The sequence below is a fragment of the Cottoperca gobio genome, chromosome 5 (assembly GCF_900634415.1).
Source record: "Cottoperca gobio chromosome 5, fCotGob3.1, whole genome shotgun sequence".
NCBI classification, from domain to species: Eukaryota; Metazoa; Chordata; class Actinopteri; order Perciformes; family Bovichtidae; genus Cottoperca; species Cottoperca gobio.
In genome coordinates this window covers 12,640,007-12,665,374 of record NC_041359.1, presented here as the reverse complement: position 1 = coordinate 12,665,374, position 25,368 = coordinate 12,640,007, and the positions used below count along the sequence as shown (strand labels likewise).

At 43.9% G+C, this 25,368-nt stretch overlaps 1 protein-coding gene across 2 annotated transcripts; it reads right to left on the bottom strand.

Annotated features, from left to right (window-relative positions):
- Positions 1 to 15,787: 15,787 nt before the first annotated feature.
- dyrk3 (dual specificity tyrosine phosphorylation regulated kinase 3) lies at positions 15,788 to 25,080 on the bottom strand. 2 transcript variants are annotated; one of them, XM_029432361.1, is made up of 6 exons: positions 24,239 to 25,080; positions 22,076 to 22,185; positions 18,603 to 18,808; positions 18,187 to 18,490; positions 17,673 to 18,089; positions 15,788 to 17,585 (listed from the first exon to the last, which is right to left on the bottom strand). In XM_029432361.1, exons 1-6 carry the CDS (start codon positions 24,279 to 24,281, stop codon positions 16,854 to 16,856), a joined length of 1,812 nt encoding a protein of 603 aa, XP_029288221.1. In that variant the 5' UTR covers positions 24,282 to 25,080; the 3' UTR covers positions 15,788 to 16,853. The 2 variants fall into 2 exon arrangements, with proteins under 2 accessions (XP_029288221.1, XP_029288222.1); XM_029432362.1 differs by lacking the exon at positions 24,239 to 25,080 and adding an exon at positions 22,834 to 22,971.
- Between the last annotated feature and the right edge of the window lie 288 nt (positions 25,081 to 25,368).

Here is a 25,368-nt window from a genome sequence, read left to right as displayed (position 1 = left end):
CGCTTTGTGTAACCACTAGATGGCACACCACTCAAAGGTTTTGTAAGAACTAAATCCTTGCCTTGAATAATAGCAGATGTCAACTCAGTGTTTGCAATGAAAGTGTTTCCAAACATGCACGAAGCAGATGAACAGGGTTTGCCACACATGGCAGTGCAGTGTGGGTCACACAGTCACAATTGCAATGTGTTTAAAAGTAGCTTACTGTATTATCATTCACCATTTATCTGACACTTTACTCAAATTGAATTGTCCTCCTGGAAAACCCTCCAAACACTGCACTGCCATATGTGGCAAACCCTGTTCATCTGCTTATCTCAATCACTGATGTGAAAATGTACTTCCAGCCATGCGTATACTTCACTGCCTTGATGGTTTAAAGAGTGAATTGTTGAAATGCCTCAGTATGTAGGGTAATAAGTTACACGGTTGTGTATGTAGGCCACGCTGTGACTGAAAAAATGTGAAAAATGTCTGCAAACATTATTTCTCAACAATGCTCATGCGTTGGTTTCTTTTGCTGTCAGCTAAGCGATGCACACAGTTAACCGTTGTTTATTTGTCCTAAATCACATTGGCTCTCTCAAAGGACTTTAGATCAGCTACATTATCATTACAAATAACACCATTAAGAGAGCACAGAATAAATAGATGTGTCATGACATTGTCTCGGACTTCCTGTGCTTCCACAGTATACACATTACTCGTATAATGCAATGTATAAATACTCAACTCCACTACCACCTATGGGTATACACTTCACTCTACTCCCAGTACATCTTCTTGACTGCAGAATCTTGTTCAATTTAATGCAATCAAGTGTTGCTGAATTAAGTTTTATGTATGGATTTAAGATTTATAGGTTTATTTTTATTTATATAAGTAGTGCCACATTAAAAGAAAGCTTTTAGTATGTGGTGTAATTGGAAATCCACACCACTGTCAAAGTGACAAAGAGACAGACACAAGTGATTACCTGCGTCTTCACACAAATGAAGTATTATAATATTTGTCTCATCCGACATCAAACACGTAACATTTACTATCTAAGTGGCTATTGAGACCACAAACATTTGATGGAGCAATAAGTTATTTTCTGCCAAGTAAAGAGGTCAATGTGTATGTAGAGAAGTAAAATGTAATCTTGACCTTGTTTTATTTTTGTCGGGGTGCTCCAGCGATTTAGTACCGCTCTTCCATAAAGTTCACAGATTTACATGTCTCATATATAAAAATAAAATGGTCCAAATTGAAGCAGCTAAGGGAGAGACATTGCCAGTTTTAGTCTCAAGTGTGGGTCACGTCATGGGTCATGACTTCCCGTGACGAGTAAACTGATCTTGAGGAGTAAAAACGGTGGAGCCATCCTTTCATAACTTTCCACTTCAGAGCTGTTATGTAAGATTGCAGAGTTGACTGTCAAGAATTGTTTCCCTTTTAGATCATAAACTGCAATTCAGCAACAACTTGCCGAATTCCCCTTTACATACTTTACCAGAAAGAGTCTGAGAGAATGGAAATCCTGAAATAGTGCATGTTGCTTGGCAGCTAGATAGTATTGGTATTTTCCATGCCATTTGGTATTTTCCAAAGATGTCTTTGATACAGTTAGTTTGTATGAAAACAATATCCATTATGCATGTACACATAACTTAATACGATTTGATTACTACCTGTAAATTAGAAATCTGCTGTTAGTAAGTAATCCCCACATTTTTCAATGAATGACTTAAGGGTACCTCCCTGTACATTTGAGGATAAAACATTCCTTTATTTTCAGTGTATGTATTGATAAAATTATGTACTATAACAATATTCTATAAGATTCCTACCTTCCCTAGTGACACTGTCCTTTTGCATAGTCTCCACTTGGATACATTTCACTGTTATTATTCAGAGTTATGTAAGAGAAGCACATCACATGTCCTCATGCATCCCATATATATACACAGTACAGCTTTTAAAACACCTATGCACAAGTACACACACACACACACACACACACACACACACACACACACACACATACACATGATATGCACCTAGGGGCTATGTGAGAGAGGGCTCTGAAATTGGAAACTGTTGCCTGAGCTTTGACAGCTTTGTGCTGATGAATTAACACGAGCTACAGAGTTACGGTTACTTTGCATAGCTGCAGGTTCACTTATAGCTGCTCCCCAGACACTCAGGATGGCCTGTTCATTACATCGTCCTCCCTGGGGAAAACGTCATGGCGGCAACCATTATTCTGCCTATTCATCAGCAAAAAGACCAGAATTCTCACATCACCCTGTACAAAGAGGATTTCTGTCCATAACTGATGGGTTCTGCCTTAATGTCCCAAAGTTCACCCCTGGTGTACAAGGATCAGGAATGCGAGGCCTGTGCACGGAGAATCTGGCGCGCTGACATTTTCCTTTTCTACACTGCTTCCCAGAATGCTCCCCCGACACACTCTCCCCTTTCACAGCACTTCTTTTAACTTCCTGACAGGAAGGGGCAGGAGGTGCATCTCCCTTCGTCTGTCCCTCTCCTCCTCCCACTGTTCTTCATTAGTGCGCGAAAGTCAGAGCAAGTTTGGATCAGTTATTTCAGGCTGGCCAGAACCCGTCTTTGTCAAAATAATCCTCCATCGCCGCCTGGGGCTGAAACCCTAGCCGGCTCTTGATATAGACCCATGGTCAGCACTGGCTCCGATATAGGATTCTAGCACCTGAACACTGGCAAGCCTCCCAACATGGGACCTGTTGAACCTGCTCACCCCTCTGATGTCTGCACACACACACACACACACACACACACACACACACACACACACACACACACACACACACACACACACACACATACATACACACACACACACACACACACATACACACACACACACACCCTTGTATGATCTCTCACTCACTCTTTTCTCTTTGTCTCTCCATCTCTCTGTAATTGCTATGTAGAGCACCAAGAACCCACTTTTACACATGCTCTCATTTTAACCCTGCTTTATCTGCATCTTTCAACCACTGCAATGCATTTGTTTACACATGGCCTGCCTTAGCCGAGCCTCAAAAGAGACTCTGCAGAAACCAGAACTAGAGACTTTGTCTATCTGTCTGTCAGCCTGTTTACTTGTCTGTCTATTTGTGTCGTGATTCCCGTCTGGCCTGGTCTGGCCTGGTCTGGCCTTGTTCACCTCAGGGAAGCATGATAAAAACTCTGAGGACAGGAGACATGGTTTCACTGTTCTGGTTGTGTTGGAGGCTGATGTCCAGTTCCTCAGAGACAGTGGCAGTGGCTGACTGAGACCTGTCTTCCTTTATCCGCCGTTGTCCTTTCTCGCTCTCTCTCTCTCTCCTTTTCGTACACATACACAAGGTCGTAAAACGTCCCACTGACGAGTCACGGGCGTTATCAGCTCCAAGGCAAACCAGTCTTGTGATGGAATGATACAGAGTGTGTTCAGTCACTTCCAATCTCAGCTCTGCAGCACAGGCCTCTGGAGGTGGAAGTGAACCACGGCCTGCAGAAGATGATGATGTGGTTTGTGTCCGTGCGTGTGTGTGTATGTGTATGTGTATTTGTGTATATGCTGCAGGATTCTATTGATTATAATTTATTCATATAGCTCATATATATTTAAATATAACGCCAATAGTGGTTCATTCACATTATTCTCCTGGAAGACTTTTGCCTGCTAGCGCATTCCACTTAAAAGCCTTGAGGACCAAGAACAACAAGAACATGTATTTCTCTTTACTTCTCTCTCTCTCTCTCTCTCTCTCTCTCTCTCTCTCTCTCTCTCTCTCTCTCTCTCTCTCTCTCTCTCTCTCTCTCTCTCTCTCTCTCTTAGCCTCTCTGTCTCTTAGTCTCTCTCTCTGTCTCTGTCTCTGTTCTCTGTCTCTCTGTCTCTGTCTCTCTGTCTCTTTCTCTCTCTCGCTCTCTCTCTCTCTCATACACACACACACACATAAATACCTGCACTTGTGAAACCAAACATGAAAAGGCATGCGTTGAGCACAGGTTGTCTGTAACAGAAGAGATGCACAATGTCATAGAAATCTGCACATGCATCCACACAAAGGACACCATGTATGGCTCGTCATCCATGAAATGGACGGCCTCCTCTATAGCCCTGCAGGGAGCATGTGACCGCCACTGGAATCCTCCTTTCATCTATGAACAGAGCCTGAACAACATAGGTCCCTGCAGAGGCATGAGGGCCCTCAGTGGTTCGCATGTGCTGGTTTTTTTCAAACTGACCCCATACCTGCTGTGGCGCTGAGGAGAGAGGGAAAGTTTTGGGTGACTGAAAGAGAAACAAATAGATAGAGAGGAATGTAGAACTGATGCAAAGTCAAAGAAAACTTTGACAATGGAGTAAATAAACATGAGGGATTGACCCTCTCATTCTTTCTTTTTTTCCCAGTTTAGTGGTGCAACAACTTGTTAGCTCATGTGTGAGCAGTTGCTCTCACGTTTTAGTCACATGGACATTCCTGTTCCCCCTCTTGCCCCCCAATAAACAAGAGACTGCTTGATGATAGGGGATGATTATTCTAGCCAGTTTGTCTTCTGCCCTACTCAGCTGTGAAGAATGCCCTAATTCCATCTGCCCCCCCGCTAACAAACAACCACACACAAACTGTGCACACCACACTTCTCTTTTTCACTCCCGCCCTTGTGGCTCTCTCCGTCTCATGTTTCTTTCTCACATTTGGACAAATGTGAATCTGATTCTGCTGACCCGGTGACGTGGAGCAGCAAGATGCTCCAGTTCTCGCGCACAGAGAGTGCCTCTACAGTTATTGGTGCTTTGGCACATCATTGACTTCCTCACAGACACAACAGTGTCATGCTGCTTCTTTCTCTCTGTGATTCACTCCAGGCCACTGACACAGCCTCGGAGAGAAGATACAAAGTCACGCTCACACACTCATTCAGGCACTTGAATGTGTCCGTTCAGGCACTTGGGCTGACACAAACACAAGTCCAGTCTGAGGGCCGCTGTCGGCCTACAATATCATGTGGCTTAGAAGCCTTTCCTCGCTATATATGTAGAGTGAATAGTTGCACTGTGAATATGAGTTTCTTATCTAGTTGTGTGTGTGTGTGTGTGTGTGTGTGTGTGTGTGTGTGTGTGTGTGTGTGTGTGTGTGTGTGTGTGTGTGTGTGTGTGTGTGTGTGTGTGTGAAATGAGTGTACATAAATGCTGCTCTGTTTGTCCTTGATAGATTGACATAAAGGTCACACTGGAGGTTTATGCATGTGTATTCAGTTCAAGTCAACGTCCTATGTCTGTCTGTGAGAGGAGAGCAGACAGCATGTCATAGCTGTCTGATTAGTTTACTGTCTTAATGGCATTTCTTTGCCCACACTACTTTTATTACTGCAGCCAGCAGCTGGTGATCTTAGATTAGTATCTAAAAACACAACGTGTGATTTTTAACAGTCTGTTTTCTGTAGGGATTAAACAAACAAGATATAGGTTACCATTTTAATTTGTGAGCTTTTTAAATGCTCTTAGGCAGATGTTGTTGCCAGGTCAGATAAGGTAATGGCTGCTGGCTGTAGCTTCATATTTATCATACACACATGAGAATGGGATCAATCTTCTGATCCAAAAATCAGGAAGAAAGTGAAAATGTCTAACAATTTCTTAAAAGGAGACACAAGCAGTACCCTAAAAATAAAAGAAATCCGCTTTCCATCTTCTTTTTTTTTGTCTGTCTGTCTCCCCGCTGTTGCGAGGCCCTTGTAATCCAATAATCCACTTTAATCCAAACTGAGATTACATGAGGTGAAAGAGCCACTTTGTGCATGAGATTATCCCCCAATTTAAATCACTCCCATACTTTATGTTTGTGTATGGTTTATGTGTGCACAGACTAGCACATTTTTGTATATGTACACATGTATTAATATAATTAGCATGTATGTATAGTGGGGGGAGTAGGGTGTGTATAGTGTGCTGGTCTTTCTTTAATGAGCAGCTGTTCCTGCATCCTCCCCCTCGCTTCTTCATCCCTTCTCTCTGTTCTGAGCATTGGAAGAGGTTAGTCTAGTGCTCTTTAATCCTGCCAGTCTGATCCCCATCACGTTTCACATCCTACACCCAGCCTACTGCCCCACTGCCATTGCATGTCTGCTTGGCTCGCTTCACCACGGACTCCATACTCCTCAGTTTACCGGCCCTGTGACACCTGTACCACAGCCCCACCTGACATACCTCTAACATAACAGCACACTCACTCTGCTTCTACCAGTCTCCCATGAATAAAACCAGACAGCTCAGATAGGACCCTTTTAGATAACTCGGTTTAATCACCGTCCTCTCTTGTCTCGTCAGTCATCACAAAGCTGAGAGAAATCCGCTGTGAATTACTATTGGACGGGCGGTCATGTGTTCCTAGAGTCCCGTGCAGTTGCAATGCTCCACTCTGCACTATTTTTAAGCTGCCCAGCTGGCACTACCACCCTTCCACCCCCCCACTGCCACAGATGCACACACCCACATAGATGTGTGTGCATGTGCAAGGCCGGTACAACGGTCCTCTGCTTCTACTATGCCCTTGTACGGTTGTCTGACCCACAGACCAGCATGCCCCAACTGGTGTAGATTTCCATTCCTGGAGCTCACTCCTCAATCATATATTCCACTCAGCCAATATCCTGTCCTATCAAGCCTCATGCCATCTAGCTATCCTACTCCTGACATACATATACAGAATGTCCACGTGGATATGCAGCACACACACACCTGTTTATCTATAACACGTGAACCTGTGCCATTTGCACATAAGCGACATAAATACACGTCATTGTAGACATTGCAGTCTATACTGCCCGTACAGTATGGGCATCATGCTGCACTGCCTGCCTCACGTCTTTAGTGTACATTTCACCAACTGAACCCTTGAACTCAGGACTTAACATGGACCACCACTGCACAATCTGGCAGGCCCCCCACTGTTTGGTTTTGTGTTAATCTGTGTGTATGTGTGTTTGTGCCGAAACAAATTCTTGACTCTGACCTTGACTTGTGTTCACCATGCAACCACCATGAGCGAAGTTTCTCCCTTTTGTGTACACAGGTCGCCGGCACCTGCGGGGCAACGAAGGGTGTTAAAGGGACAGTTTGGAAGTTTTGAAGTGGGGTTCTGTGAGGTTCTTATTCATAGTCAGTGTATAACCTGCAGTACATGGCAGTCGGCACGCCCCAAGTTTAGAGAACCAGACAGGAGTACCGGCACAGAAGCTTAGCAACGTACTGCTGTGGACGGGTCAGCAGCAGAACATATTTTAGCCACCTAAAAGAAAGGCCCACATAAAAAGAATTCAATATCAGTTTAAGTGTATGCTATGTTTAGAATATTTTTACGTCTTTACCTTGCCGTGAGAAAACCCTTTCCGACAGGGAACTGAAGCTGTTTCGCATGCTCTCTTCAAAGCCAGCAGACTCCATTGACAAAAAACCTACATTTTATCTTGCAGAACACAAGTGTTGCTGGACTATCACTGCCTTAGTATCGGTTAGTTTTTTAGTCTCCATTCATTTAGATTGCCTGGCAAGTAATTTTGCAAATTGTCATTTTTACACTTTTTGTACGGATTACACCAACAAGATATAACGTTTTAATTTGTGAGCTTTAAAGATGTTGTTCGATGGATTTTGTTACCTTTGATCAGAGTCAGGCTAGCTGTTTCCCAGGTTGTCAGTCTGTTCTAAGCTAAGCTTATCGGCTCCTGGCTGTGGCCTTGTATTGAAGGGACAAATATGAGAGTAGAATCCTTCTTCTCATCTAACTATCTAACTAACAAGTAAATAAGGGTATTTCCCAAAACTACTCCTGGAGGCTTGTAAGTAAAAGTCATTGTGCATCAGTTAGTCTTTTAGGACTTCCAAAATGTTTCTTATTAATACTATGATGTTTTACAAAGCAGCCAGTTTTTCTCTCAACACTGCACTCCATGTCTTATTATAGCACAGCGTTTCTGTGTTCAGCCAACAGTGAAACATAAACATTAACGCAGTGCAGAATGACTGAATTATTGATGCCAAACTGATGGGCTGTGTTAACATTTCCCCAGTCTCCCTCACGGTATGTGTGGGGGTCCGAGTGCCAGACAGGAAGATGTAGGTAAAGGAAAATCCATCGTGCAAAGTGTGATTTATCTGCCCAAAGAAATTTCCCCTCTCCTCTCCTCTCCTCTCCTCTCCTCTCCTCTCTCTCCTCTCCTCTCCTCTCCTCTCCTCTCCTCCTCTCCTCTCCTCTCCTCTCCTCCCCTCCTCTCCCTCCTCTCCTCTCCTCTCCTCTCCTCTCCTCTCCTCTCCTCTCCTCTCCTCTCCTTAGCAGGTCAAAGCGTTTCCTGTCAGAAGCAGGCGGAAGCTGGCTCTCCACACTATGGAAAAAGCTCTTAGAACAACAATTCACCCAGCAGCTGCTACAAAGAAGAAAGAGGGCATCGAAGAGAATGAGGCCAATGGGGCTCCCCTGCATAAACATATAAACATATACAGTACATATAGATAACTGCTGGTTTCACTATTGGGGCCTGGTCCTGTCCTGCAAACATTGCCATATAAGATGTTGTTTAATACTTTCAGGGAACATGTCAATGGAGCTTTTGTCCCTTGTGACAAAGTAATGCAGTGTGTCTTTGTCAAACTAGATTTACTGTAATAACCGATAAATTGACTTACATGTACCCACTGCTGGAGAAGTACTGGCTCTTATGGGAAAATTCAAAGTATTCCAAGTGCAGATGACCAAACTGGAGCACACTAAATTGTTGTTCTCGCTGATAGACAGGATAGCACAAAATGTCCATTTCACAATATTCTCTGTTTCAGTAAAAACGAGATGAAGCATGTGACAGAAACTAATTTGTCTGTGTTTACTGACACAGACACAAGCTTGTGTCATGTACACACACACACACACACACACACACACACACACACACACACACACACACACACACACACACATAAAAGCACAAACCCGGAGGCAAATACCAGACCTTATGCGTGTTCTTTTTGCTTTTTTGCTTTACAAATGCAATTCCCATGGTTTACAAAAGCCCCGAATCTAGGTCAATTAATGTGAAGTAACCTGAATATGAGTATTGACATGTTCCCTGAGGAAAGAGAGGTAAACTAAAGGTATGTTAAAAACAAGAGCCAAGGTTCACACCAGCAGATGAGTGTCTCCAGTACTCCAAAAATTCCCCATTAAAGGTTGTCCTGTCTTCTCTGTGTAACCTGAAACTAACCATAAATATCCCATTTACGCAGCAACAGAAAGGTTGTGACAACAGCGTCCAGACTGTAGGTCAGACAATAGGAGCCCACGGCTTCACCACAGATAACCTACATTGTGATAGTGACAGCTACAGAACATTACCACATGCAGCATCGCAGCGGCAAAGCTGCTGTCGCATCCCAGTGACATGTTCAAAGTGGACAGCCTTGGGTCACCCTGCTCCTCAGAACATCTTTAGGTAGTGTGTCGTGGATGTATGAAGGGAATACCACACTGTTGTACTGTTTTTATGAAGGACAGCAGTAGGGCACTCTAGTGGTAATGGGTACATCTAAGGACATGCACTCTATCTCCACCTCCCTACAAACATGAGTGCTGGCATAGAAACACAACTCAGGCAACACAAGATAGATTCCTATAATTATTAAATCAAATGTGGTACTCTTCTTTCATTCTTTTGAGCACTGTCCTTTTTGCATTTTTCTTGACATTTAATTTAGTTTTTTATAAAATGTCCTTTTCAATTTACTTGATTCTTATTTACATATTAAAATGTGCATTTTGTTTATGTTTCTTTCATATGTCTTACTGTGTTTTTATGTCCTCTGTAAAGCACTTTGAGTTGCCATTTTGAAAGGTGCTGTACAAATAGCTTGCCTTTGCAGTTGACAGAAGAAAAATAGGGAACAGACAGTATGAGGAGGTAGAAAAAGGATGCATCAGATGTGTGTGTGTGTGTGTGTGTGTGTGTTTCTTTTAGGGTTTTTTTGTTTTTCCTGCGTTTCTCCTGTATGTACTGTATTTCTTTTTCTTTTTCGGCACACACTTGAATACAAAGTTTTGTTCTGTTCTTTGATAGTTGGTGTGTTTAGTTGTTCTGTTGATCTGTTTACCTCTTATTACCTTTTATTTCTTCTTTTTTATTATTATTGTTACTGCTTTTGGGTTTTATTGTATGAAAAGCACTTTGTAGTAGTAATAGTAGTAGTCATTTTATGAAAGTAATAAAATGGAGCAAATGGCTGGATTGATTTTGCACATTATAGTAAGATATTAATATGTGCAAAAAATGTAATAGTCTTGGCTATTATGAATAAAGCAATCACAGGAATAACTCTAAACTACATGTTTTATGATAAATATATTCATCTGCCTCTTCATTTTATACAGTGCAAGAGGAGCAGACTGTGGAAAATAACCTCCGCAGAGATTTCGAGTAGGTGGATAAACAGATAATGCAAAATGAAAGCTTTGATGTGCCCTTGGAGCTTCTTCCCAGACTGTTGCTATGCAGACATGCTACCTTGAGGCTATAAGAGTGTGGGGAAGACACAACCATAGAAATGCATGAAACTCACATACACACACACACAAACACACAAACAGAGAGACAGTCAGATTCATCTATGGAGACAGGGGATGAGTTATCTTCTATTCCAGGCCCAGCTGTGACCCAGCCGGTTCATGTAAACAAGCCTGAAAACCTAAATATGGGGGCTTGCATATGCAGGTGGCAAATACAGTAACCAACAGACCAGCAGCTAAGGTTTCAAGCAGTAAGATGAAGTTAAAGGTCTCAACAAAATGCAACAAACCAAAAAAGATGCCAGAGCATGCACACAGCTCCTCTACCCTGCAGTCTGTGTGGAATGTAGATTGGTGGGTTGGGTGGGCAAATGTTCCTGGAGCACAACCCCACCTCTCCCAACGATCTGCATCTGTTCAGCCTGTGTAGACATGTGCTCAGCTGTGCATTTGTGTGTGTGTGTGACTAGTGTGCGCTCAGCTGTGAGTGTGTCATTGTGTGTATACGAGTAAAGAACAGTAGGCTGGAGTCTGCTTTTGTGCAAGTGGGGACATGTGTTGTCTCTGTGTGTGTGTGTGTGTGTGTGTGTGTGTGTGTGTGTGTGTGTGTGTGTGTGTGTGTGTGTGTGTGTGTGTGTGTGTGTGTGTGTGTGTGTGTGTGTGTGTGTGTGTGTGTTGGTGCAACAGGGGGGGAGTAATGTGGCATTCTCCTGCTGCTGCCATCGCCAGGTTCGTTCCTCAGCTGTCCCAGTGGACCGGAGCCAGGCGACGAGCATAGCTCTAGTGTGTGTCTGCACTCCGTGACCCAGGACTGTGTGTGTTTATAGTTCCGTGTGCGAGACTGTATTGTCCGTTCCAATATCAAGCATAAAAAAGCCTTTTGTAAATGGAGGAGTGAAGCACAGAGGACCCTGCGTGACGCGCTGTAGAGTGGTGAGTCACTGTTCTGGTTGAAGTTTGGGTCCAGACAGCACGAGTTCTTCTGGTGCATCACGACAGAGCTCGCAGCCACATTAAACAAACCACATAAAGAATACTTTATTATATGCAAATATGTGAACAAACAAAACATCAGACCTAAATACAGGTTGAGTAAGTCCCGCTGTCACAGTGAATCTACAGGAAGAACAAAGAAAAGTACAACATTTAACTTCTCTTTTATTTTACTTTTGGATTTGTTATGATAGCAGCCAAAGACACCTCAACATCTTTAAAACGACTGTAAGTAACAATCATGCAGATTTAAGATGAGAGCTTTCGTTTTTGGATCCATCGTCCAAAAAAACCGAAGCTTGCCCAATACAAAAGAACTAATAGAGGTTTTAAAGATTAAGAAAGGATCAATTAGTTACCAACTGTGACAGCGTGTGGCTGTTATTGTTTTCCCCATGTGAGTCAGTGTGAGCGTGTGGCATCATGGCGTTTATATGTCTGTCTGTGGACTGATTTGTCACCGTGATATCGTCACAAGTGTGCAATCATAAAACTTTACAGGTGTGTACTTGAGATCAAATTAAAGTTTGTAGATGTGTGTGGTCCAAGCTAACAAGCCAGAAGTAAGGGGGGTAGGATGTATAGAAGGGGCTCTTTGCAAAAGATTGCAATTCAACTGAAGATGGAGCTTTTAGCCCGTGACTGCAGGCGCAATATAGAAATGGTCTTATGTCATCACAGGTATCCACATGACAACTTCAACAACAACAACATAAAGGGGATAGAGATGTTTACACTTTGAACAACCAGCAGGTCAAGATTTCTTAACCTTGGTGGTAATCACAGAGCTGTCACCACTCTGACCTTCCTCGTCGATGCTCACCACCAGAAATCCTGCTGCGGCTCCATATGGCCTGAAGGCTTAGACTCGTACTACTCCATCTAACGTGTGTGGTTCACAGAATAGAAGTCAGTGTGCCAAGGGGATGTAGGCACTTGAGCTTTAAGACCATATGGTCAGAAGGTGACTGGATTGGTGTCTAATGGGATTGATCTAATCTGCTTTTAGATCAACAGAAAGAGGAGAGAGGATGACAGAAAGAATCCATTTGATTTAAACAACAACATACTGTTATGTAGTTAGGAGCGTTATGTTGAGGAATGTATATATATATATCAAAATATATTTAAATGTCTCAGTGAAACTCACCAAAACGGGATCATCTATCTCCTCATTTATTGTGTACTACATTTATTTCGTGAACTTCATCTCGTAATCATTTGATTAAACACTGATGCCTTGGTGTTGATGGAAAGAGAGAGCCATGCCAAGACGATAGCGATACCCATGTCATTTTACCCCGAAGCGTCCTTCATCCTTTTTAAGATCAGTGGTTCAAATTCCCCTAAACATACTCAGCCACTCACTCACCAAACACCAACTCGCTTACGTCCTCTTCGGTAGGCGAGGTTGCTCAACCGGTTCCTCCTCCACCACCACCTCCTCCACCACCTCAGTGTATACCTGACTTTTTCTTCCCTCGGGGCACCAGCCTGCGAGTGTAAACACCCATGAATCATCAGCATTTCACGAGATCAGTCCACCGTCATCAGTATCCAATAGTCGTCAATCTTTTCACACCCTTTCCTTTTTCACAGGAGTATTTGTGTTGCTGTTCTGACAGATGTACATCTGTTCTGTTACTCATACAGATGGGACACAGGACAGACCGGGTGGTATGAGGGGCAGGAGTAGACCATATATTATTGAACAATAATCTTGGAACAGATAAATGTGGCTAGGAGCCACTCTTAAATGTGGTGAACTTTAAAAAAAAACAAAAAAAAAAACAGCTGTTTTAGGCTCTACTCTAGAGCAATTATACAACTAACGTGGCCCCTTAGTCCCTGAAGAGTTAGTGAAAATGGTAGATGCCCAGCTCTCTCAATATTTCCTAAAATGTCTATACTGACTCACTTATTGACTGGAAGGACTGGATTACTAGGGCTGCAACTAACGATTGTTAAATGATCTATTAATCTGCTGATTATTTTCTGCATTAATTGATTGGTCTATAAAATGTCAGAAGATAGATTAACATGTCCATCCCAGTTCCTCAAAGTCCAAGGTGATGTCATTAAATGTCTTGTTTGGTCCAAAACCCAAAGATATTCAGTTTAATATGATGGAAAACTGAAGAAGCAGGAAATCTATTTTCAGAGTTTTCAGCATTAAAAATACTTGAACGATTTATCAATTATTAAAATAGTTATAAGATAAATGTTCTATCGACTACCCTGTGTAGCTTTAATCGTTACACACCCAACAGTCACAGCAGGGAAGATACAGCTGCAGCTATAAATGAACAATAAATCCAAATATTGTCAGCACTTGCTCATAAGCTCCCTGTAAACAAACCTGCAACCATCATACATTGTATTAGCTGCGTCTGCCCTGCTGCGACACAAGTGTATGTTTTGTTATATGCTTTTACCATCTAGAAGTGGTATGTCAGCAAAAGGCAAATGTGGCCTTTGACTTAGCACTTCTAGATGCACAGACAGAGAATCTTCACACGCATGTTACACGCTTCGTTCAGTTTATTCTGCGTTCATGACTTTCATAGTAGTGCACAATAAGAAGTTGGTGTCAGTATCACACGCTGCCTCTAAGTTGTGTCACAGGCCACTGACTCATCAGAGTCCCCAGTGTTCACTGATTCTTTCACCTAATCGCAGACAGAAATCCAACTCACTTTAGTGATTCATCGACTGAACCAGGGGCGGTCTGGAGACACACTTTTGTTTCATAACACAGGTCCCAGGTGTCACATTGCAAAAACAACAGCATAAACGCTGGTTACAAGAGCTTCAGGTTATGCGACAAATGAGGAATGATCGCATAAATCAAAGTCACGGTCTATTGTCTCGTCGTCTTTGCAAATCTCCCCTCAGAACTTTCCTCAGAAGTGAGCTTAAAATATATATTTTATCTTATCTGGAGCCCCGGGAATGTTTGTGTCACCCTGAATGTAATCAAGGCAGTTTTAATAATATCAAAATATGCATTTCTCAAACCAGAAATCACCCCAGAGCGGCACATTTTAGTTAATAATTTTTTATTTTCTTTAGAAAAAGAAACTCACAACTTCATTTGGTTACTGTACAGTTTCTCTTCTCATAGTCACTCAGTCTGATAACAGGTTGTGATTTCATGCTGGAACACCAAACACCCTCCTACTAACGCACACCACTAGGTACAACATGACAGTATACTGCTTTCTCTTTTTCCGCGTTTGCCTTTTACATCCTCTGATATTCTGGACTGAATAGCCAATAGAAATCACTTCTATTAAAAAAAAAAGAAAAGAAAAACACAGAAAAAACCAGAGACAGAGTAGAAATCCCTGACAGAGTCACTTCGGAAACGAGGGACGAGAGAAAGAACTCTTTGAGCGGTGTGGTCCATACAACGTGCACCTGTGACGTGTCAGTGTGTTTTGGACAGCACCATGATTCACTATATATGTGTGAGTTTAAGAGGTTTCCCTGCCCTACATGAGACAAGAGTGAGAGAAAACAAGAGAAAGAGATGGTGGTGGGGGGGGGGGGGGGGGGGGGGGGAGAATCTAGGTCAGATTGTGGAGCATGCAGACCCCCTTCGCAGACACACTCGTATACGCATTCTCTCGCTCTCAGTGGACAGAACTGCATGCATGTTCAGTCGGGACAGAGGACTGTAAGTGGAACACAGTTAATATAAGATTAAGGGATGTATCAAGTAGGTCCCCTGGAGAAACACGGCGTGTCAGCGGGGGAGAGGAAGAGACACACACACACATAGAGATAGAGAGAAGGATGAGAGCACACACAGAGAGAGAGAGAGAGAGACACACAGAGAGAGAGAGAGAGAGAGAGACAGACACACAGAGAGGAGAAGACAGACACACGACAAGAGAGAGAGAGAGAGAGAGAGAGAGAGAGAGAGAGAGAGAGAGAGAGACACAGGAAGAAGAGGAAACAGAAGATATACAAGAGACAGACACACAGAGAGAAGAGTAGACACAGAAGGAGAAGACACAAGAGAAGATGACACAGAGGAGATAGAATATGAGAGAGACATAAAGAGAAGATAGAAGATAGAGATATAAGATATATATATATATTATATGAATTATAGAGATATATATATAATATAATATAGATATATAGATATAGATATATATATATATATATATATATATATATATACATATACATATACATATATATACATATACATATATATATATATACACACACACACACACACACACACACCAGTTTATGTGGCAGGCTCAGTTTGTGAAGTACAGAGGGTGACGGTGACACCTCTGTGACAGTTTGAGTTCGAGTGGAGCTACTGTCCTCCCCACCCGACCTCTTTACATTAAAACGGGGGGAGTTGGGAGGAGGATGGGGGCTGTAAATAGGTTGTCCGACGCTCTCTCAATCTCTCCCACAGTAGCACCACGAAGCTAAAGCGCGCACACACACACACATACTAACGTCACATATTGAGCTGACATGCAAGCACCGGGGATCTGGAAAGGTAGAAAAAGAACGCATTTAGAAAAGACAAAGAAGTGAAGACTTATTGCTAAAACAAATGCTTTCTTAATTCTTCACTACATAATGCCAGTCCTTCACTACCGGTGTAAAAGGCATTCATGTTGTATATTTGAGGGATGTTTGTGTCAGTGTGTGCAGGGGCCCGAACATTAGCGTATGATTCTTTTCTTCTATTAAATCACGTTGGCTGAACACATATTTGCTTGCTAACTCTAGTGTGATAAGAATAATCTCTGTAGCCCTTTTCAAGTTTCACTCGTATAAACCCTTTCCCGAGAAAGGAGTGGCGTCCTCTGAGTGTTAAGAAAGAGTGTGAAGTGAGGCAAGTGACAGTGCAGGTGTGCTCGAGTGTGTTTAGACTAAAACACACCAGTCACGTGAGAACACACGCAGGTTAAAAACATTTGCTCATTTACGAAGCCGTCCACTCATACGAGTACGTTTTTAAAAAGCATTATTTAAAATCAAACCTCACCAATGGCTGTCTACAGAAATTCCACAGCCGCTCAAGGAAATCCTCTGTATAAAAACTTTTTTTTTAGAGCTTTCTTTTATTGTCTCTCTCTCCGTTCAGCTAATATTAAAAACTGGGGTGTCGACACCTCTCAGTAGAAAACAAATAAAAGAACAACCAAACGAGTTTTAAAACCTAGCCTCCACTTTCTCCTGTACCCTGACTCCTCCTGAGGAGTGCAGAGGAGGACAAAGTGGAAGAAGAGAGGAGATTACAGGACTCTCTCTCTAAGAGACAAGTTTGGGTAGGACCGTGCGAAGAGGTAAGGCCTCCCCTGAATCTCCCATCATGTTGCTCCGCAGTTTGTTGTTAGCAGCTGTGGTGCCTAAACCAGGCCCCCCTTTGGCCAGGATAGAGGGGAAGGAGGTGCTGTGGTGATCGGGGAGCCGTTTCATCGTGGCCCCTTGGCTCTTCTCGGCCCCTGGTAGGGGCTTGGGTAGGCGCCGATACAGCCAAGGGTGTCTGAGGGCCTGGCTAGGGGTGAGACGTGACGAGGGGTCCCAGTCCAAACACTTCTTTATGAAGTCAGTAAAGGTGGGGTCCTCGCAGCCCTTGAGAGCAGCACTCCACTCCTTGCTACCTGGGGGACCTCGCATCTTGCCGCGGCGAGAGCGAGTCCCCGTCAGCACAGTGGCGCCCGTGGGCAGGGTGTTTGCTCCGCAGTAGCGAGGGTGGCCCTTGGAGTTGATGAAGTTCTTTGCCCGTTTTGCCTGCTCCACGACCTTCTGCGGAGGCATGCCCAGCAGCTCCATGACACAGGCCAGCTGGTCACCCTCGTCCTCGCCGGGAAACAGCGGGTAGCCAGTCAGCAGCTCAGCCAGTATACAGCCGAAGCTCCACATGTCGATGGGAAGGCCGTAACGCGAACCAAGGATCACCTCTGGAGCTCGATAGAAACGAGACTGGATGTATGTGTACACCCGCTGGTGTTCAAAACAGCTGGAGCCAAAGTCGATCACCTGGCGGAGTCAAAAGAGAACAGAGTCAATGTAGAAAACCTGTTATCGGTCTCCACAGGCCACACATGAATGTGCCAGTAGTCTTACCTTGATGCCGCTGCGTCCCTGCTGTTTAAGCAGGATGTTCTCCGGCTTGAGGTCACAGTGGATGATTCTATGCCTGCTCAGGGCCTCCAGGCACTGCAAAATGGAGTGTGCAAACTTCCTGACCAGTGGCAGGCTGAAGCCCTGGAACTTGTTGCGCTTGATAAGCTCATACAGGTTCATGCTCAGCAGCTCGAAGGTCATGCAGATGTGGTTGCGGAAGGTGAAGTTTTCAAGCATGTGCACAACATTCATGGTGCCGTTTCGATCCTGCTTGCGCAGGTGCTCCAGGATGCGGATCTCCTCCTGCGCCTGCCGGTGGAAACGCTTCTCGTTGCGCACCATTTTCAGAGCCAGGTGCTGTTGCAGTTTGTGGTCGTATACCTTAGCCACCTGACCAAAGCTACCCTTACCAATGATCTGAAGAGGGCGCCAGAAAAAAAAACTGGGTTAGCTAAACATCAGAGAGAGACAACATTATTAGTTTTACAGACACTGTGATATATGCGCGTCTGACCTTGAGGAACTCGTAGCGGTAAGCCAGGTGGTCATGGGCGACATGAATGTATCCACCCTGCTCATCGTCGTAGCCACAGTTGTTGTTGCCTCCAGCGACGGCGGGCCTCTTTTTGGCATTGGGTCCCACAAAGTAGATGTCTGGGTATGAGTGGATCTCCGTCTGCTCCAGGGTGGTCAATTGAGATCGGTACAGTCTCAGAGCCTGGTCAGGCGTGAGGGGGCCGCACAGCTTCGCACTGTTCCCTCCACTTCCAACTCCGTGAGGGCCGGATGAGTCACTGGAGCCTTTACTGGATTCAGTGCTGTGGCAAACAAGCATGACAGAAACGTAGTGTCAAACGACTGAAGTGGTGCTCCTCCTACAAAAGATGCCTTTAAGTTATGTCCGTGTCTTCGTGTGTAAATCTTTCTCACCTGTCTACGCTGTGCTCCTTGGACAGGCTGGAGACCGGGGCAGGTTTAATGGGCGTCTGACCCGTGGTCCCGCTGTTCTGGGTGGTTGCTGTGGTTATGGCGTTGATCTTTCGGTTGTTGGTGGAGTCTTCATACAGGTACTTGACCTTCAGATGACCACCTCGCACTGCTACCTGATCCCTCATTACAGTCTTGTTACTGACAAGCTATTAGAGGAAGAAGAGAGACAGACAATGGAAGTGATTAGTGAATCTGTTTAGCTTTCAGTGGACGAACAGAGTGTACACATTGTGCTTCATTGTGTAGTATGATAAATAACAACAGAGAGGTCTTCTCTTCCCTCTATTGAATACATTCAGACTAGTGACACGTCGTGCACAACAGGGGCTACTTGTAGGCTGCAAGACCTCAACTGAGAGACAACTGAACATGGTCAGGCTTTGTTGGCCTAAATCATGTCAATACTTTATATAAATTAATATAAAAACAGAGTTAAACAGTCTTTCAGGGTCGTTTTGCAAGCAAAGAGGAGTGACAAGGAAACAAAACAAATATATAAATCTCAAAATCAACAACTTAAAAATAGCATTGGGGTAGTTGTTTGTGAGTTGTAAATATGTTAAATATTGAGTTAATTGTTTGAGTTATTGAGAAGGGGTAGGATGGTGTAAGGGTGTACTTCTTCCTACTCCTTTTCGATTGTTATATTTATTTACGTTGTTTATTCATATTGTTGTTCAAGAGTACGCTAAATGTTTACTGTTCATTGTATTTGTTTTTTTTGTTTTTTTTTACATATGTTACATGTTTGAAATAAATTAAAGTAATCTAAAACTAAAAGTAGAATGTGCTAGTTGGCAGATCTAGCTTAGGTTTTGTTTGATATGTATTTAAACATCAACAGGGACCTTCAGAGACAAAGCGAGCCGCAGGTGAACCAGCACAACTGGATTTAGATCCAGTCTGACAAGAAAATTAAATACAGGCCCAACCCTAACCATATCTCATGCAAAATGACAGACATGCCCGCCTATTTGTTTGTTTGCTAGCTGTTAGCAATTAGGTATAGGCAATCTTTGGCTCTGCAGTGCAATCATCTTTTAATTTGTAAAGTCCGACTTTTAACTTAAGAAGAATTTGAATATTTCGATTGAGGTCCAATATGACTGCACTAAACAAAAGCACGTTTTGTAATCGTTTGTGAACATATTTGCAGACAAACGTGAAAGTGGCAGATCCACCTTTGCTCGGATACGATCTGAAAGGCTAGAAGAATTTCAGGAATAGAGTCTCTCTGTCGCTTTTGGTTTCAACAACCCCAGGAATTCATTCCTCCTCACTCTCAGTCTCTCCTCTCACTGTTACCAGCGGAAAGAACCCTCCACAAGATTATGGAGCTCAAGGGAAATGACAGTCATTAAAGTTAGATTATACTCCTAAACTGTAGAAGCAGCATGGATGTTAATAAGACACGCCGACATAAACCCAGCATGGCCTCCCTATATACAGAGACACTGGAGAGGCACATTTACTGCGTCTGTCTAGCTGTCTCTCTTTCACATGAAAACTCCTCATTTTAATGGCAGTGTGGTTTCACCAATCTGGAGGGTTAGGAGATTTTATAATGTTTTCTCTTCTCCCATTAGATTGCAATGTTTCCCTGTGGAGCTTCCGGCTCCGGCTTGTACACACCGCTGAGCAGGTCTACGGCTGGAACCGTGTAAGCTGATAAAGATAACACAACAAGGAAACGTACATTAAAAGTAAGTGTTGACATGTTCCACTGAAAGAGGACTCGGCCTTGGGGTGTGTTTGTGTTGTAATTTTGAGTCCTAAAATAGAGGTGGAATGCAGGATGGGTTTCCATACATGTAACCATATAGTCTTAACTTATTACAACAGCCCTGCTGCTGACCCAGGGACCCATGCAGCTGCTGTCCTAAAGCCGTACTACAAACACAGTGAATGTCATCGATTGAGCCCCCTCACCCCGACACAAAGCTTTCTACATATGGAGCGCCAACTGTGATGGATTATTGATTGGAACGGGCAGGGGTCGCGGCTAGAATTTTTTTGCCCAAAAAAGCAACCAGTGATGGAGATGACAACCACTGTGAGAGTGTGAAGCTCCTTCACCACCGAGAGAAACTGAGGGTGGAGAGTCCTCTGTGTGCATGTTGCAACAGATGGAGCTAATCTCTTCGCTGTCAGAAAAACACCTAAGTATGCTTTTCTCAAGCACACACTCAAAGAGTTGCACAACTCAACACATGTAGGCACACACACATCAGCAAGTCGTGGTCATGCGGAGATATAAACTGGGTCATAGACAAGTCTAGGCAACTCTACAACATGCTGAACTGGGGCAGATATCACCCCCGTCAGCGTGACAGAACATACAAGAGAAGGACAAGGCTAAAGAGAAAACTAGGCCTAACCTTTGTGCAAGCAACGCTGATGGCGGATTACGCGAGATAGAGGAAGGGGAGGGGGGGGGAATGTTGATTGCTGATTTTGTTTGTGGGTCAAATTTTCAAGCCCAATAAATCTTAACAATATATCAAACCAGCCTTTTCCCCCCATCTGCTGGTGTGAGAGGCGGTGGAGTATCAATGTCCATGTGTGGGCATTTTTTGCCAAAGGGGCTTTTCAGAGAGACAGAAAGATACCCCACTAGGACATTTCTTTAAGTCTTGATGAATGCATTAATGTAAGAACATCATAACATAGCCAAATGCCCATCACAGTTGTTGCTAGATCTCAAAGTGATGTCCTAAGTGCTTATCTTATCTGACCAAAGTCCAAATGGTATTCAAAGATATGACAAAAAAAAAGTAAACAACTATATTTGTTCAGAAAACAGAAAAAAAGAAACATTTACAATCTAGTGTTACCTAAGCATCTTATCAATGAGAGTTACCGATATCTCGTTAAATATGCAGGACAACACTGCAAATCAACAACTGTTTGAGATGGGCTCTTCTGTCGAGTCATTTGTTTGAGCAGATGCAGCATGTGTCAAGCAAATGGTGAACACCACCGTATGTCAATGCACTGCGCTTTGGTCCCCGAGGCTGGTAAGTTCTGTTGGATCTCCACATTAACTTTGGCTGGAGACACAAAATGGCTACTTCACTTCAGCTGCTCTGACACGGTCATGGAGAATTGCCCTCTGTAACAACACATTCTCCTATCCCCTCGGGCAGTCAATTAGTATTGATCACATGCAATTCTCATTGAAAGGTATTAACACATGACTGAATTATAGGTTGGAGATAAGCCTGCAAATCAAGACTGCGGAAAGAAGGAGGAGGGGTGTAAATGTGATGAATAGGAACCATGGGGGAATATCTCTCTGAAGAACAGGATGTCTGGAGACAGAGTGTGCTCCAGCACAGGAAATAGGGCTTTGCGCATATATATATATGCGTGTGTGTGTGTGTGTGTGTGTGTGTGTGTGTTTGTGTACTTACTGTGTGTTTGGGCATGGGGGGCAGCCCAGACGGACTGTTTGTATCCGCGTCGTCTTTAAGGATGTGGTCTGTCCTCATGTAAGAGTCATACAGACCGTCACCATGGCGTGCTGAAGGAACACAGGCGCACAAATAAATCAGCGTGACAATGTGGAAACATCAGATCTGCAACACAGACGCACTCAGGGATAAAGGCTGAGGATGACGCTCAGAGGAGACGTCTACGCAATCTAATCTCCACAGTGGCGGACAATCCCTTGTTTGCTCAAAGTCCCATTCGTCTTTTTAATCAATCAACCTACCAGTACCAATAACTACCGTGACACTAAAACAAATTACTTGGTAACAAATACAGAGCGCTCCCGTCCGCAGGTCAGCCCCACAACGCTCGTCTCTGCAAACCAGTGGGGATGCACATTGTCTGCCACAACATCCTAACCCACATTTACTATGAAAAGCGGCCATTATTAGCGGATACATACATCGCATCTATTGTGTCCAATACATTGTATCAAAGGCCAGAGCGCCGACCTGACCAGCTTAGATAGGGCTTACGGGTCCCAGATCGCTAGCGCTGCAAGTGGTATTATTGGCCTAATGGGAGTAACAGATGCCTCTGTGACGACAGCATCTTTCCGTCTGCCCATCTGTCCGTTCAGGTAGAGTCATGTCGTGCACACACCAGGTGTGCTCAGAAATAGAGCCTACATGGAAGGATGCTAGTGCTTGTCATTCAATAGTGCTGTGTGCACGCTCACCTCTGTGGCACAAAGCCAAACACCTTTATGTGAGATGACACAGAGTAGATGGATGAGTAGGACTGTAGGAGGAAGCCAGATACTCAAATGACAAACCGCCATCGGCCGGCTGTTCATCTCAACACTCCTGTAGCCCACAGGATGCCCCTGCAATAACAGATGTAATAACCTCTGATGGCTTTTTAAAAAAAAAAAAGGCTGAGCAGCCTGTTAGCGCAAGCCATTTATCGAGCTATTGTGTTGGTTTGGCTCATGGTGTTCCCTTTAACTAGCCCTTGAGAGTGTAACCATGTGCAGGTGCGTCAGGATCTAGTCCCTTGCGTTAGCTCGCCAATGGGCAAGCTCTGGGACAGATTAGACCTGCTGCCTAGAAACAGATGCATTAGCTCTGCACAGCACAGCAAACAGAGGCATTAGGGCTCCACACACAATATTAGGCAAGCACAGGCCTCATTAGCCCTCTGCAAACACCTTATTACTCAGTGGGGGTTCTGCACTTTCTGAAAAGCATCTGACTTCGTTGTCCAAGCAAACTTTCTTAGGGGAAAAAAAACCTCAAATAGAGCCCAAACTTCTATGCAACTAAACTTCCAGCTGACTCTCCACACTGTGAAACCCCTCTGCTCAGCAAAGGCTGAAGAAAAAGGTTCAAGCAAACGGACACCGAGCAGATCGTGTGATGTAAAACGTGGGAGTGGTAGTGTGTTGGGGTTAAGTCATGGCTTTTTGTCTCCTCCTCTTTCTGGTATCGAGGACAAAGTGTCTCTTTACAGACAATAGGTCCAATGTACACTATCTGACAGCGACTTGAGGGCAATGTCACAAAGTGTTCTTACATTTTACAAGTAAGCACATTTAAAAATGGCTGCCACCTTAAACACACAACACAAAATTGAGGTCAGTGCCAACAGACATATAAATTAATAACAACGGTGACAGTCGTGGTTCAAATGAAAAAACTGTTGTATAAAAAAGTAGCCGATAATTATCAAGGCTCATCAAACGTTGATAACACAATAAATTGCTTACGAGCGAAGCGTAAAACAACGCGGAGCTTACTGTGGTGTCTTGTAGCGATCGATAGGGAGTTGCAAAGCAAAAGTAAACATGTTTACAACCCGCGTCTTGTGAAAGGCCCACGGCTGCTTCATCTGTCTGTTCTCTGCTGCACAGAGACACGACGTGACATCCCACAGGGAGTAAAGACCAAAATGTCAATTAAAGACATTTTAGTAACAGGGTGTTTCTGTAAATACCAACAAGAGTTACTTGATGTTGGCACTGACGCCGTGCGGGCAGCTAGTCTTTGTTCTACATTAACGCCGGATCTGCATTAAACAAGAACATGAACAACATTTAGGAAACAAATGTACTTTGAAAGACTGCAAGACTTTGTTGTGGTTACCTGTTGCTATTGGGCCCTCTGGTTTTCTGCTTATTATCATCATGATTGCAATTAAAATGTGATGCCAGCATCCGAAGTGAAGAAAAAATCCCGAATAAAAAAAGTGGAAAACAAAGATTCACGTAGCAAACTTAACGAACAGCATTTATGACTTTGTCGAGGATCTGTAGAGTTTGCTAATAAATCCAAGAGTCCTACTAGAACTAACTCAAGTTATTGTCTCCTTTGGGGTTAGCTAGCTGTCTTCTTGGCTTTAACTTTAATTTATCATTGCTTTATTAAACTCAGAGTTGTGTATTCAGCGTGCTGGCTAACATTAGCCGTGGCTGCAGTTTGGAAAAACCTGAGCAGGCGGTGGGGGTCGTTTCCCTCAGCTAGCTAGCCAGCTAGCTCGCACAGCCACAAAAACACCCGTCCGCCCGAGAGCCGATCCCTCTGTTAAAAATAGTTTGAGTCCAAATGTTACAGCTTGGTGGTCTGACCCGTGTGCCCCTCGCCTTTCTCTGTCGGTACAGTGAGTCCAGAGAACCATTCCCGTGCTTATTCCCGGTTAGCTGACTTTGTAGTTAGCAAGCCGCGATGCTACCACTCGGTGAACCCCCACGATTTTGTCTTCCTTCGGGACAGCTTGGGGCCGCTTTGCTCGTCTTTGGGGATGGCTAGCCAGAATAGGCTAGCTCGCTAGCTGTACTGTAAGCCCCATGTTAACTGCGAAAACAACCGGAGCATCGCCTTCGCAGAAAAGCTTCACCTGTACTCAGTGCAATAAAGCGGCAGTGTTTAATCCGTCTTCTCCGCGGTAGGAGTATCTTATTCGACGCAGCTGTGTGTTGTTGCTAAGGGCGTCTACAGTGAGCCCGGAGTCAGCAGGCAAACAGAGGGAGGGAGCGGGGCGGGGCTTAGCGAGCATCCGGACAGCAGGAGGGCGCCCCGAAGCGGCCACCAGGAGCACTGCACACGAGCTCCAGCAATACTGTAAATGTGCTCTCTTAGAGAAACTGCCAGTAGTATAACGCGTGAGTTATAAACCAGTCCTTCAAGTCAAAGCATTAATAAATGATCACATCTTCAGTTATGTATGTTGATAAAGCATTAATAAATCATTATAAACATCAATGCATGTATACATC

Bases quoted from the DNA above. Each gene is read 5' to 3' on its own strand.
- dyrk3 (XM_029432361.1), bottom strand. From the start codon at position 24,281: ATGATGATAATAAGCAGAAAACCAGAGGGCCCAATAGCAACAG. The intron at 22,186-24,238 runs GTAACCACAACA...GTGTTCCTTCAG, and splicing joins AGAGGGCCCAATAGCAACAG to CACGCCATGGTGACGGTCTG. The intron at 17,586-17,672 runs GTAAGACTACTG...TGACTCCGCCAG, and splicing joins AGGGACGCAGCGGCATCAAG to GTGATCGACTTTGGCTCCAG.